The sequence below is a fragment of the Coregonus clupeaformis genome, chromosome 24, assembly GCF_020615455.1.
Source record: "Coregonus clupeaformis isolate EN_2021a chromosome 24, ASM2061545v1, whole genome shotgun sequence".
NCBI lineage: Eukaryota > Metazoa > Chordata > Actinopteri > Salmoniformes > Salmonidae > Coregonus > Coregonus clupeaformis.
In genome coordinates, this window is record NC_059215.1 from 1886119 (window position 1) to 1899754 (window position 13636).

Consider the following 13636-nt stretch of genomic DNA (forward strand, 5'->3'; position numbering starts at 1 on the left):
CAGCTGCCTGCAGCCCTGTTCTGTGAGGACGTAGTGAGTCACTCAGCCACGGAGCAGGAGGGGAGGGTCGAGCAGCCCGGGAGGAAAGGGGACAATTGGAGTCAAAGGAGGCAGAAAGGGAGGAGAATAGGGTCGAAGAGGCAGAGTCAGGAGACAGGTGGGAGAACGATTTAGTGGAAGGAAGAGATAAGAGGGTAGTGTGAGAGTGAAGATTGCGACGGCGGATGACCATCTGGTTAGGGGCTGAGTGGGTAGGGTTGGAGGAGAGGGGGAGAGAAAAATAAACAAAGTAGTGATCAGAGACCTGGATGGGGGTTGCAGTGAGATCAGTCAGCGAACAGCCCCTAGTAAAGATGAGGTCAAGCGTATTGCCTGCCTTGTGAGTGGGGGCGACTGGGAGGTGAGGGTGAGTTCAATAAGGCAAGGAGGGGAAATAAAGAGGTGGAAAGAAATGAGTCGAAGTCAGGTTCCAGGAGGTTGAAGTTGCCCAGTACGATGAGTGGTGAGCCATCGTCTGGAAATTAGCTTATCAAGGTGTCAAGCTCATTGAGGAACTCTCCAAGGGCACCTGGTGGGCGATAAATGACGACAATGTTAAGTTTGAGTGGACAAGTGACAGTGACAGCATAGAATTCAAATGAGAAGTTGAACAGGTGAGAGAGGGAGAAAAGAGAACATCTCCACTTAGGAGAAATTCGTAGCTCTGTGCCACCTACACGACGACCATATGCTCTAGGACTATGAGAGAACACATAGTCAGATAACGAGAGAGCAGCTGGAGTAGCAGTGTTCTCTGGGGTGATCCATGTCTCCATCAGGGCCAAAAAGTGTAGGGACTGAAGGGCAACAGGCTGAGATTAACTCAGCCTTAACCACAGATTGGCTGTTCCAAAGACTGCCGGAGACTAGGAAATCCACATGGGTTGTGCTCACAGGGTACACTAGGTTAGAAGGGTTGCAGCCACGGGGCGGGGAGCGTCTGTAAAACCTACAGAGAGAGGAGCGAACAGTGATAGAAATCACACACATACTTGACAAAGCTACAAAAGAGCAAAATGAAAATCTGAAAATAACTAGGTAAGATACTCAAGTGAGAGAGTGGTGTGAAGCCTTTCTCTCTTTCCTTCCTCGAATAACTCGGCAGAAAATTTTTGTTTCGGGCGACAACGCCGCCGCATGACAACGCCGCCGCTGAAAGAATAGGGGCAACTGAAGCACTATAACTAATTGCTGATTGCCTAGCAGAGGTGAAGAATAATACCCCCTCCAACACACATCCGCCAATTATCAGAAAGCTATCACAAATTGATCTGAAACCAGTCAAAGTCAATGTTCCAACACTTCACAGGCACAAGTACTGAGCATTCAGCAGTTCAAATCAATGATTAAGTAGGCTACTAGGTAGAAGGGCAGCACTTAACTAGAATTGATCTAGCCAGACTATACCAACAACAACATTTATTGAAAGACAATATATACTTAGGCTACTCTTGCAGAGATTAGCTGTCTTCGCACTGTCTCTTTGTATCTGTCTCTCTCTCTACCTCTCCCTCTCTCTCCAAGACACTCAGGGCCTCACAGCAATGTGCTGGTATCCCAGTAGAGGTTAAAGGTCATCACGCAGCCCTGCTGTTGACATCCTGTCACTGTGTGTGTGTACTTTGTACATCTAACTGGGTCTGTAGTAAAACTGCATGTCTGAATTTATACAATGTTTTTCATCAGTATTGTGTTCATTTCTGCACCTGTCGAACTGTATGCTCAGCATGTTTGGTTGCAAGGGCACATCCTGTCACATTGTTGAAGCAGTAACTCACTCGAAAGGCTGATAATTCCTGGGTCGTATTCATTAGTGAATGCTGTCGCAAAACATTATGCAACAAAAACAACTGTTTCTTATTGGACAGGTTCAGGGGTGTATTTACTAGGAACCAAATGATAGCAAACAGAAACAAACTGAAGGGAACTGGGAGGGACCTACTTACAGTTTTCCAATAGAAACTCATTTTTCATTGCAAAACATTTCGCAACAATGTGCACTAATGAATAGACCCCAGGTAGTCCCTCCTTGTTTCAGTCTGTTTTCTTCCGCTTAGTGAATATGACCCTGCTTCAGGTCGCGCACGGTGACCTCAGAGAAACTGTCAGATAGCGTTACAGTTATGAAACCCCTCTTAATTACTACTCTGAGACTCATTATGTAAAGTGCAGCGCAGGCACAGACACACACACACACACTCCCAAAAGTCTAATACATGTTTCAAGCAGACCACCATAGTCCCTGTGCCCAAGAACGCCAAGGTAACCTGTCTATCAATCAATCAATCAATTTTATTTTATATAGCCCTTCTTACATCAGCTAATATCTCGAAGTGCTGTACAGAAACCCAGCCTAAAACCCCAAACAGCTAGTAATGCAGGTGTAGAAGCACGGTGGCTAGGAAAAACTCCCTAGAAAGGCGAAAACCTAGGAAGAAACCTAGAGAGGAACCAGGCTATGAGGGGTGGCCAGTCCTCTTCTGGCTGTGCCGGGTGAAGATTATAACAGAACCATGCCAAGATGTTCAAAAATGTTCATAAGTGACAAGCATGGTCAAATAATAATCAGGAATAAATCTCAGTTGGCTTTTCATAGCCGATCATTAAGAGTTGAAAACAGCAGGTCTGGGACAGGTAGGGGTTCCATAACCGCAGGCAGAACAGTTGAAACTGGAATAGCAGCAAGGCCAGGCGGACTGGGGACAGCAAGGAGTCACCACGGCCGGTAGTCCCGACGTATGGTCCTAGGTGCTCAGGTCTCTCAGTTGGCTTTTCATAGCCGATCATTAAGAGTTGAAAACAGCAGGTCTGGGACAGGTAGGGGTTTCGTAACCGCAGGCAGAACAGTTGAAACTGGAATAGCAGCAAGGCCAGGCGGACTGGGGACAGCAAGGTGTCATCATGCCCGGTAGTCCTGACGTATGGTCCTAGGGCTCAGGTTCTCAGAGAGAAAGAGAGAACGAGAGAATTAGAGAGAGCATACTTAAATTCACACAGGACACTGGATAAGACAGGAGAAGTACTCCAGGTATAACCAACTAACCCCAGCCCCCCGACACATAAACTACTGCAGCATAAATACTGGAGGCTGAGACAGGAGCGGTCCGGAGACACTGTGGCCCCATCCGAAGAAACCCCCGGACAGGGCCAAACAGGAAGGATATAACCCCACCCACTCTGTTTAGAAATTCTAGGGACAATTAGGAGGCCTGCGTCTTGTGACCGTAGCGTACGTATTGGTATGTACGGCAGGACCAACTCGGAAAGATAGGTAGGAGCAAGCCCATGTAACGCTTTATAGGTTAACAGTAAAACCTTGAAATCAGCCCTTGCCTTAACAGGAAGCCAGTGTAGGGAAGCTAGCGCTGGAGTAATATGATCAAATTTCTTGGTTCTAGTCAGGATTCTAGCAGCCGTATTTAGCACTAACTGAAGTTTATTTAGTGCTTTATCCGGGTAGCCGGAAAATAGAGCATTGCAGTAGTCTAACCTAGAAGTAACAAATGCATGGATTAATTTTTCTGCATCATTTTTGGACAGAAAATTTCTGATTTTTGCAATGTTACGTAGATGGAAAAAAGCTGTCCTTGAAACAGTCTTGATATGTTCATCAAAAGAGAGATCAGGGTCAAGAGTAACGCCGAGGTCCTTCACAGTTTTATTTGAGACGACTTTACAACCATCAAGATGAATTGTCAGATTTAACAGAAGATCTCTTTGTTTCTTGGGACCTAGAACAAGCATCTCTGTTTTGTCCGAGTTTAAAAGTAAAAAGTTTTCAGCCATCCACTTCCTTATGTCTGAAACACAGGCTTCTAGCGAGGGCAATTTTGGGGCTTCACCATGTTTCATTGAAATGTACAGCTGTGTGTCATCCGCATAGCAGTGAAAGTTAACATTATGTTTTCGAATAACATCCCCAAGAGGAAAAATATATAGTCTAAATGACTATCGCCTCATAGCACTCACATCTGTAGCCATAAATGCTTTGAAAGGCTGGTCATGGCTCACATCAACACCATCATCCCAGACACCCTGGACCCAGTCCAATTCGCATACCGCCCCAACAGATCCACAAATGACGCAATCTCTATTGCACTCAACACTGTCTTTTCCCACTTGGACAAAAGGAACACCTACGTGAGAATGCTGTTCATTGACTACAGCTCAGCGTTCAACACCATAGTGCCCTCCAATGTCATCACTAAGCTAAGGACCCTGGTACTGAACACCTCCCTCTGCAACTGGATCCTGGACTTCCTAATGGGATTCCCCCATGTGGTGAGTGTAGGCAACAACACATCCACCACGCTGACCCTCAGCAAAGGGAACCCTCAGGGGTGTGTGCTTAGTCCCCTCCTGCACTCCCTGTTCATGCACGTCTGCGTGGCTTTGCTCGACTCCAACAACATCAATAAGTTTGCCGATGACGCGATGGTGGTAGGCCTGATCACCGACGACAAGACAGCCTAAAGGGAGGAGGTCAGAGACCTGGCAGTGTGGTGCCAGGACAACAACCTCTCCCTCAACGTCAGCAAGACAAAGGAGCTGATCGTGGACTACAGGAAACGGAGGGCCGAGCACACCCCCATTCACATTGACAGGGCTGTAGTGGAGCAGGTCGAGAGCTTCAAGTTCCTCGGTGTCCACATCACTAAGGATCTATCATGGTCCAAACACACCAACACAGTCGTGAAGAGGCCTGCACAGTCACCAGATCTCAATCCAATTGAGCATCTGTGGGATGAGATGGAACGAGCTATTTGGAGTAGAGATCCACTACCAGCCAACTTGACACAACTGTGGAATGCATTGGAGTCAACATGGGCCAGCATCCCTGTGGAACACTTTCGACATCTTGTAGAGTCCATGCCCTGACGAATTGAGGCTGTTCTGAGGGCAAAAGGGGATCCAACTCAATATTAGGAAGATAATGTTTTGTACACTGTGTATATTGTCTCATTGAGACATCAAACTGAGTGATATGCACCTTGGGTTGTATACGTTAGGGCACACGGTAGCCATTGGAAAACGGAAATGAGCATGTCTTATTCAGGTAGTCCCTCCCTGTTTTTTATTTTGTTTGGTGCCTAATGAATACACCCCCTGGCTACCTGTAGTGTGTTTGTGGCAATTTTTTTCCAGTGACTCATAATAGGTAATTTGATTATAGCCATTTTGATTTCCCTAAAGAGCACACACTCCAGCACAGATGGAACAATGAGCCAGATGTTTCACCGGATGTATGAATCTAAAGCATTCGGTTGGCATTTCCACTCGCCAACATTTTGTAGACTTTACACTTTGCCAAAGTTTTTAAAGTACAAGGGTGAATTTAATTATTGCACTTGGCACTTCACAGAGTAGGCGTTCCCTGAAGGAAATATGCCAATACATGCTAGAACGTGCCAATAGCATACCGCTAGCTCGTTCTTGGATCTGCTTGCCTGCACTATGATTAATTTGCTACCATTGGAAATGACAGGCTGTGGTCTATCTTGGGTTAGTTATATAAAAAAATATTTGACTCCGGTGTGAAGTTTCCCCTAGGTACAGATCTAGGATCAGCTTCCCCTCCCTCAATCCTAACCTTAAATATATTTTTTATTTTTATATTAATGTTAATACCCATTTGATTATTTTGTAAAACATATTTTTAAGGATTATTATTATATTAATGAATGAAATGAATGACATTTTATTTTCGTATCAAATCGCCAATTGGCAACCCATCCGTTATGGGATTAACTGACACATAAACAAACATTACAATAATTCACTGTGGTAATTCAGTGACAATTCTTCTTAGTGTTCTCTGCAGTGCGCATCACATAAAGAGTGAATAAATGAAAGGTAAAAATCAATACATAATAGTAAATAAGGTTATTCAAACAATAATTATATCCCTAGAGCAGTAAAATAATATATATATATATATACAGTGAGGGGGAAAAAGTATTTGATCCCCTGCTGATTTTGTACGTTTGCCCACTGACAGACATGATCAGTCTATAATTTTAATGGTAGGTTTATTTGAACAGTGAGAGAAAGAATAACAACAACAAAATCCAGAAAAATGCATGTCAAATGTTATAAATTGATTTTCATTTTAATGAGGGAAATAAGTATTTGACTCCTCTGCAAAACATGACTTAGTACTTGGTGGCAAAACCCTTGTTGGCAATCACAGAGGTCAGACGTTTCTTGTAGTTGGCCACCAGGTTTGCACACATCTCAGGAGGGATTATGTTCCACTCTTCTTTGCAGATCTTCTCCAAGTCATTAAGGTTTCGAGGCTGACGTTTGGCAACTCGACCCTTCAGCTCCCTCCACAGATTTTCTATGGGATTAAGGTCTGGAGACTGGCTAGGCCACTCCAGGACCTTAATGTGCTTCTTCTTGAGTCACTCCTTTGTTGCCTGGGCCGTGTGTTTTGGGTCATTGTCATGCTGGAATACCCATCCACGACCCATTTTCAATGCCCTGGCTGAGGGAAGGAGGTTCTCACCCAAGATTTGACGGTACATGGCCCTGTCCATCGTCCCTTTGATGCGGTGAAGTTGTCCTGTCCCCTTAGCAGAAAAACACCCCCAAAGCATAATGTTTCCACCTCCATGTTTGACGGTGGGGATGGTGTTCTTGGGGTCATAGGCAGCATTCCTCCTCCAAACACGGCGAGTTGAGTTGATGCCAAAGAGCTCGATTTTGGTCTCATCTGACCACTACACTTTCACCCAGTTCTCCTCTGAATCATTCAGATGTTCATTGGCAGACTTCAGACGGCCCTGTATATGTGCTTTCTTGAGCAGGGGGACCTTGCGGGCACTGCAGGATTTCAGTCCTTGCCTTGAGATCATTGACAAGATCCTCCCGTGTAGTTCTGGGCTGATTCCTCACCCTTCTCATGATCATTGCAACTCCACAAGGTGAGATCTTGCATGGAGCCCCAGGCCGAGGGAGCTTGACAGTTATTTTGTGTTTCTTCCATTTGCGAATAATCGCACCAAATGTTGTCACCTTCTCACCAAGCTGCTTGGTGATGGTCTTGTAGCCCATTCCAGCCTTGTGTAGGTCTACAATTTTGTCCCTGACATCCTTGGAGAGCTCTTTGGTCTTGGCCATGGTGGAGAGTTTGGAATCTGATTGATTGATTGCTTCTGTGGACATGTCTTTTATACAGGTAACAAGCTGAGATTAGGAGCACTCCCTTTAAGAGTGTGCTCCTAATCTCAGCTCATTACCTGTATAAAAGACACCTGGGAGCCAGAAATCGTTCTGATTGAGAGGGGGTTAAATACTTATTTCCCTCATTAAAATGCAAATCAATTTATAACATTTTTGACATGCGTTTTTCTGGATTTTTTTGTTGTTATTCTGTCTCTCACTGTTCAAATAAACCTACCATTAAAATGATAGACTGATCATTTCTTTGTCAGTGGGCAAACTTACAAAATCAGCAGGGGATCAAATACTTTTTTCCCTCGCTGTACATACATACATACATACATACATACATACATACAGTACCAGTCAAAAGTTTGGACACACCTACTCATTCATGGGTTTTTCTTTATTTTCTACATTGACTATGAAATAACACATGGAATCATGTAGTAACCAAAAAAGTGTTAAACAAATCAAAATATATTTTAGATTTTAGATTCTTCAAAGTAGCCACCCTTTGCCTTGATGACAGCTTTGCACACTCTTGGCATTCTCTCAACTGGAATGCTTTTCCAACAGTCTTGAAGGAGTTCCCACATATGCTGAGCACTTGTTGGCTGCTTTTCCTTCACGCTGCGTTCCAACTCATCCCAAACCATCTCAATTGTCCCCTGTAGCTCAGTTGGTAGAGCATGGCGCTTGCAACGCCAGGGCTGTGGGTTCGTTTCCCACGGGGGGCCAGTATGAAAATGTATGCACTCACTAACTGTAAGTTGCTCTGGATAAGAGTGTCTGCTAAATGACTAAAATGTAAATTGGGTTGAGGTCGGGTGATTGTGGAGGCCAGGTCATCTGATGCAGCACTCCATCACTCTCCTTCTTGGTCAAATAGCCCTTACACAGCCTGGAGGTGTGTTGGGTCATTGTCCTGTTGGGATGGCGTATCGCTGCAGAATGCTGTGGTAACCATGCTGGTTAAGTGTGCCTTGAATTCTAAATAAATCACCAACAGTGTCACCAGCAAAGCACCCCCACATCATCACACCTCCTCCTCCATGTTTCACTGTGGGAACCACACATGCCGAGATCATCCGTTCACCTACTCTGCGTCTCACAAAGACATGGCGGTTGGAACCAGAAATCTCACATTTGGACTCATCAGACCAAAGGACAGATTGCCACCGGTCTAATGTCCATTGCTCATGTTTCTTGGCCCATGCAAGTCTCTTCTTATTATTGGTGTCCTTTAGTAGTGGTTTCTTTGCAGCAGTTTGACTCTCAAGGCCTGATTCACGCAGTCTCCTCTGAACAGTTGATGTTGAGATGTGTCTGTTACTTGAACTCTGTGAATCATTTATTTGGGCTGCAATCTGAGGTGCAGTTAACTTGAATTAACTTATCCTCTGCAGCAACTCTGGGTCTTCCTTTCCTGTGGCGGTCCTCATGTTTCATCATAGCGCTTGATGGTTTTTGCGACTGCACTTGAAGAAACTTTAAAAGTTCTTGAAATGTTCCGTATTGACTGACCTTCATGTCTTAAAGTAATGATGGACTGTCGTTTCTCTTTGCTTATTTGAGCTGTTCTTGCCATAATATGGACTTGGTCTTTTACAGAATAGGGCTATCTTCTGTATACCACCCTTACCTTGTCATAACACAACTGATTGTCTCAAACGCATTAAGGAAAGAAATTCCACAAATTAACTTAACAAGGCACACCTGTTAATTGAAATGCATTCCAGGTGACTACCTCATGAAGCTGGTTGAGAGAATGCCAAGCTTGTGCAAAGCTGTCATCAAGGCAAAGGGTGGCTACTTTGAAGAATCTCAAATATAAAATATATTTTGATTTGTTTAACACTTTCTTGGTCACTACATGATTCCATATGTGTTATTTCATAGATTTGATGGCTTCACTATTATTCTACAATGTAGAAACTAGTAAAAATTAAGAAAAACCCTGGAATGAGTAGGTATATCCAAACTTTTGACTGGTACTGGGTGTGATTATATTTATATATATATATATATATATATATATATATTTAAATGATTTACAGTACAGTGGGAAATGTAGAGATGGGGCCATAGACAGACGGTGGCCAAGATGGGACTGGAACCCTGGTCGCCAGGGGGAATTTGTGGTCCGCTACACCAGACTCCGGCACCAGCCATTGGATTCTTGAAGTATACAACTTATAAATGCCTCATGAGCTTAGTTCAACTGTCGTACCCCATGTTTCTTTTAATCCAATGTTTGTAAACAATGTAAAAAAAAAAAAAAAAACTGTATAGGCTCAAAACATGGTTAACACTATAAATTAGATCTCACGGATGGTTAGTCCTTGCATCCATAGCTCTGCCCATGAATTTGAGTGGTTACATTTCCACCAGCCCCATCATCAGCTGTTTACCAAATCAGTGGTGGGGTGTGACCGCTTTGTTATTGTTTGAAGGCAGATTGCCCCTTTGACAATTAGTCGGGAAAATGTAAAACGGACCCAAAATCAACATCTAGGGGCACCTTCGCCTTACACCAAGAGCACACACTGTGTAGTTGTTCAGCAATGAGGCGGTACATGCAATCAATATGACTTTCCCAACATGTTTCAATGACAGACAGATGATGCAACAGGAGTATTTTTCTCACTCGGCTGTCTTCTTTGGTCTCTGAACTAAAAGAAACTGAAACAGAATATGAAACTCTCATTCATTTGCCCTAATGAACAGGACCCTGGTAAAAGCAGCAGGCTTTATTGGACCTGTTCAGGTTAAATGGTGTCTGTTTTTTGGTGCCAAATTAGAGAGTAGAGTTTGACTGTTAAATCAAAGTGGGTCACAGTGGACTTTGAAACTCTTCTTTTCCTCTAGCCTACCCCTCCTCCTTCTGCCTCTTCTTCACTATCCCTCTATTTTTCATCTCTCTTAACACCTGCATGCTGCCATGACCCGATTTGATATTCAAATCACAGTAAGTGATAAAATGACTTTCTTTGTCTGTCCCTTACCCCATCCTCCCATCCCCTCCTCCCTCTGTCCATCCCCCGCTTCCCTCACACCCTGCTGGCTGCACTCTCTGTGACTCCCACAATGGCTGGGTTTGTGGGGTGGATTCTGCTGTTTGGGGCTTTGACACCAGAACCGAGAGAGACCAAAGGGTTTAGAGTCTGGGCCTAAAGTGTGTCAGGACGGGAGTGTGTCCCCCTTGTGGATTGACTGTAGCCTGGTCCCAGATCTGTTGGTGCTGTATAGCCAACTCAAATCGTTGTTTTGGTATGGCAATGACCATAGGCGTTGGGTAGATTGAACTGACCGCCCTGCATGAACTTTAAGTCCCGATTTAGATCACCTGTCTTTCTATTCAGCTGAGAATGTGCTCTGTATAGCCCTGTGCGTGTGCACGTTTTTGCGAACATATTAGGGCTGGGAATTTCTGAGGGACCTTACAATACGATATTATCATGATACTTAGGTGCCGATATGTATTTCGATTCGATACTGCGATTTGATGTTCCAAACATATTGCTCACCATATGTCTGCTGCAGAGGGACAAGAGAGCCATGAGAAAACAAGTTTTGATCAGTCATGGAAATAAAAGTGCTGAAAACTAATTGGCTCCCTATTTAAAAAGATGGAGAACAAGCTCCCCCCAATCACAATCTCATACTAAAGACCAAAAATGGGGATGCTGCTGTGGTTTAACTCAACTGGACCTCGAAGCCAGTTCCACTGCATTTTTTCATTGTTCATCTCTAATCAGGGACTGATTTCGATCTGGGACAGGACGTGCGTGCAATTAATTATCAGGTAGAACAGAAAACCAGCAGGCTCCGGACCTCGTAGGGTAAGAGTTGAATACCCCTTCTCTAGATAGTACAGGTGAATGAGTCCATGGCTGCGTCTGAAATGGCACCCTATTCCCTACATTGTGCTGCACTACTTTTGATCAATCTTCACACAGATTATGGTTTAGGGTCGTGTTCATTAGGGCATACTGTAGCAAAACGTTTTGTAATGGAAAGCGAAAATGAGCGTTTCTTAGTGGACAAGTTCAGTAAGTAGATCTGGAGTTCAGAGGTTAAAGGTCATCTATCCTCTTCCTCCCTCCCAGGCTCTACACAAGCTGGCCAATCAGTACCTGAAAAGGGAATGGCCAGACAGCCTATCAGAGGAGCCAACAGACCACAGGTAAGACCTCTCGCCAAAGAGTGAACAGTTATTGTCTCAGCAGCGTCAGAAATGTGTCGCTCGTTCTCTCTCTCTCAAGTATTCTTCTTCCGTAATAGTACTACCAGTATCAGTGTGTATTATTGAAAGCTATATATTTTAATTTGCCATTTTTTGCTAGTCTCTTTGATATTTTGTTCTATCCAGGTCCTCTCATGTCTGAATTGTCATTGCCTTTTTAAATAAAGGTTATTGTTCAACAGATTAATTAACTGGTTGAACCAACAGTTCTTGTATTGTCGTCACAGCCAAGAACATAAACAAATATCAGGGATGTTACCAGTGTTCACACTGACTATTGTGTGTGTGTCTGTGTTGTCACAGGAACATGTACACGTTGTGGAAGGCATACCTGGAGGGCACAGTGCAAGTGAGCCAAACCAGGATCACGGCTTGTGAGAACTACAGGAACCAGGTGACGGACCCAGCCAAGACTGCCAGGCTGCAGAAGGAGCAGCAGCTCAGGAAGGTATGGAGGCCAAACCACCACAACACTGCTTAGCTTTTCATAGTTTGCAGACTCCCGCTCACCGTCTCGCGCTCTCACATGGCTTAGATTATTTTACGCATGTCTCCATTTATACAGCTGGTGAGTTGAAACGTCTGAAACAGTTCAGGATACAGTGAGGGGAAAAAGTATTTGATCCCCTGCTGATTTTGTACGTTTGCCCACTGACAAAGAAATGATCAGTCTATAATTTTAATGGTAGGTTTATTTGAACAGTGAGAGACAGAATAACAACAAAAAAATCCAGAAAAACGCATGTCAAAAATGTTTTTAATTGATTTGCATTTTAATGAGAGAAATAAGTATTTGACCCCCTCTCAATCAGAAAGATTTTTGGCTCCCAGGTGTCTTTTATACAGGTAACGAGCTGAGATTAGGAGCACACTCTTAAAGGGAGTGCTCCTAATCTCAGTTTGTTACCTGTATAAAAGACACCTGTCCACAAAAGCAATCAATCAATCAGATTCCAAACTCTCCACCATGGCCAAGACCAAAGAGCTCTCCAAGGATGTCAGGGACAAGATTGTAGACCTACACAAGGCTGGAATGGGCTACAAGACCATCGCCAAGCAGCTTGGTGAGAAGGTGACAACAGTTGGTGCGATTATTCGCAAATGGAAGAAACACAAAAGAACTGTCAATCTCCCTCTGCCTTTGGCTCCATGCAAGATCTCACCTCATGGAGTTGCAATGATCATGAGAACGGTGAGGAATCAGCCCAGAACTACACGGGAGGACCTTGTCAAGGCAGCTGGGCCCATAGTCACCAAGAAAACAATTAGTAACACACTATGCCGTGAAGGACTGAAATCCTGCAGTGCCCGCAAGGTCCCCCTGCTCAAGAAAGCACATATACATGCCCGTCTGAAGTTTGCCAATGAACATCTGAATGATTCAGAGGAGAACTGGGTGAAAATTGAGCTCTTTGGAATCAACTCAACTCGCCGTGTTTGGAGGAGGAGGAATGCTGCCTATGACCCCAAGAACACCATCCCCACTGTCAAACATGGAGGTGGAAACATTATGCTTTGGGGGTGTTTTTCTGCTAAGGGGACAGGACAACTTCACCGCATAAAAGGGACGATGGACGGGGCCATGTACCGTCAAATCTTGGGTGAGAACCTCCTTCCCACAGCCAGGGCATTGAAAATGGGTCATGGATGGGTATTCCAGCATGACAATGACCTAAAACACATGGCCAAGGCAACAAAGGAGTGGCTCAAGAAGAAGCACATTAAGGTCCTGGAGTGGCCTAGCCAGTCTCCAGACCTTAATCCCATAGAAAATCTGTGGAGGGAGCTGAAGGTTCGAGTTGCCAAACATCAGCCTCGAAACCTTAATGACTTGGAGAAGATCTGCAAAGAGGAGTGGGACAAAATCCCTCCTGAAATGTGTGCAAACCTGGTGGCCAACTACAAGAAACGTCTGACCTCTGTGATTGCCAACAAGGGTTTTGCCACCAAGTACTAAGTCATGTTTTGCAGAGGGATCAAATACTTATTTCACTCATTAAAATGCAAATCAATTTAAAACATTTTTTACATGCGATTTTTTTGTTGTTATTTTGATTCTCACTGTTCAAATAAACCTACCATAAAAAGTATAGACTGATCATGCCTTTGTCAGTGGGCAAACGTACAAAATCAGCAGGGGATCAAATACTTTTTTCCCTCACTGTATGTGGATATTTCTTCCAC

At 44.1% G+C, this 13636-nt stretch overlaps 1 protein-coding gene across 4 annotated transcripts in view; it reads left to right on the top strand.

Moving 5' to 3' along the window:
- The window catches only part of LOC121537781 (F-BAR and double SH3 domains protein 2-like), a 46952-nt gene that overhangs the window by 16909 nt on the left and 16407 nt on the right, over nucleotides 1-13636 (top strand). For all 4 annotated transcript variants that reach the window (XM_045206960.1, XM_045206962.1, XM_045206961.1 and 1 more), the window contains 2 exons: nucleotides 11316-11392; nucleotides 11756-11900. In XM_045206960.1, coding sequence (XP_045062895.1) covers nucleotides 11316-11392; nucleotides 11756-11900 — 222 coding nt within the window. The remainder of the gene's footprint in view (nucleotides 1-11315; nucleotides 11393-11755; nucleotides 11901-13636) is intronic.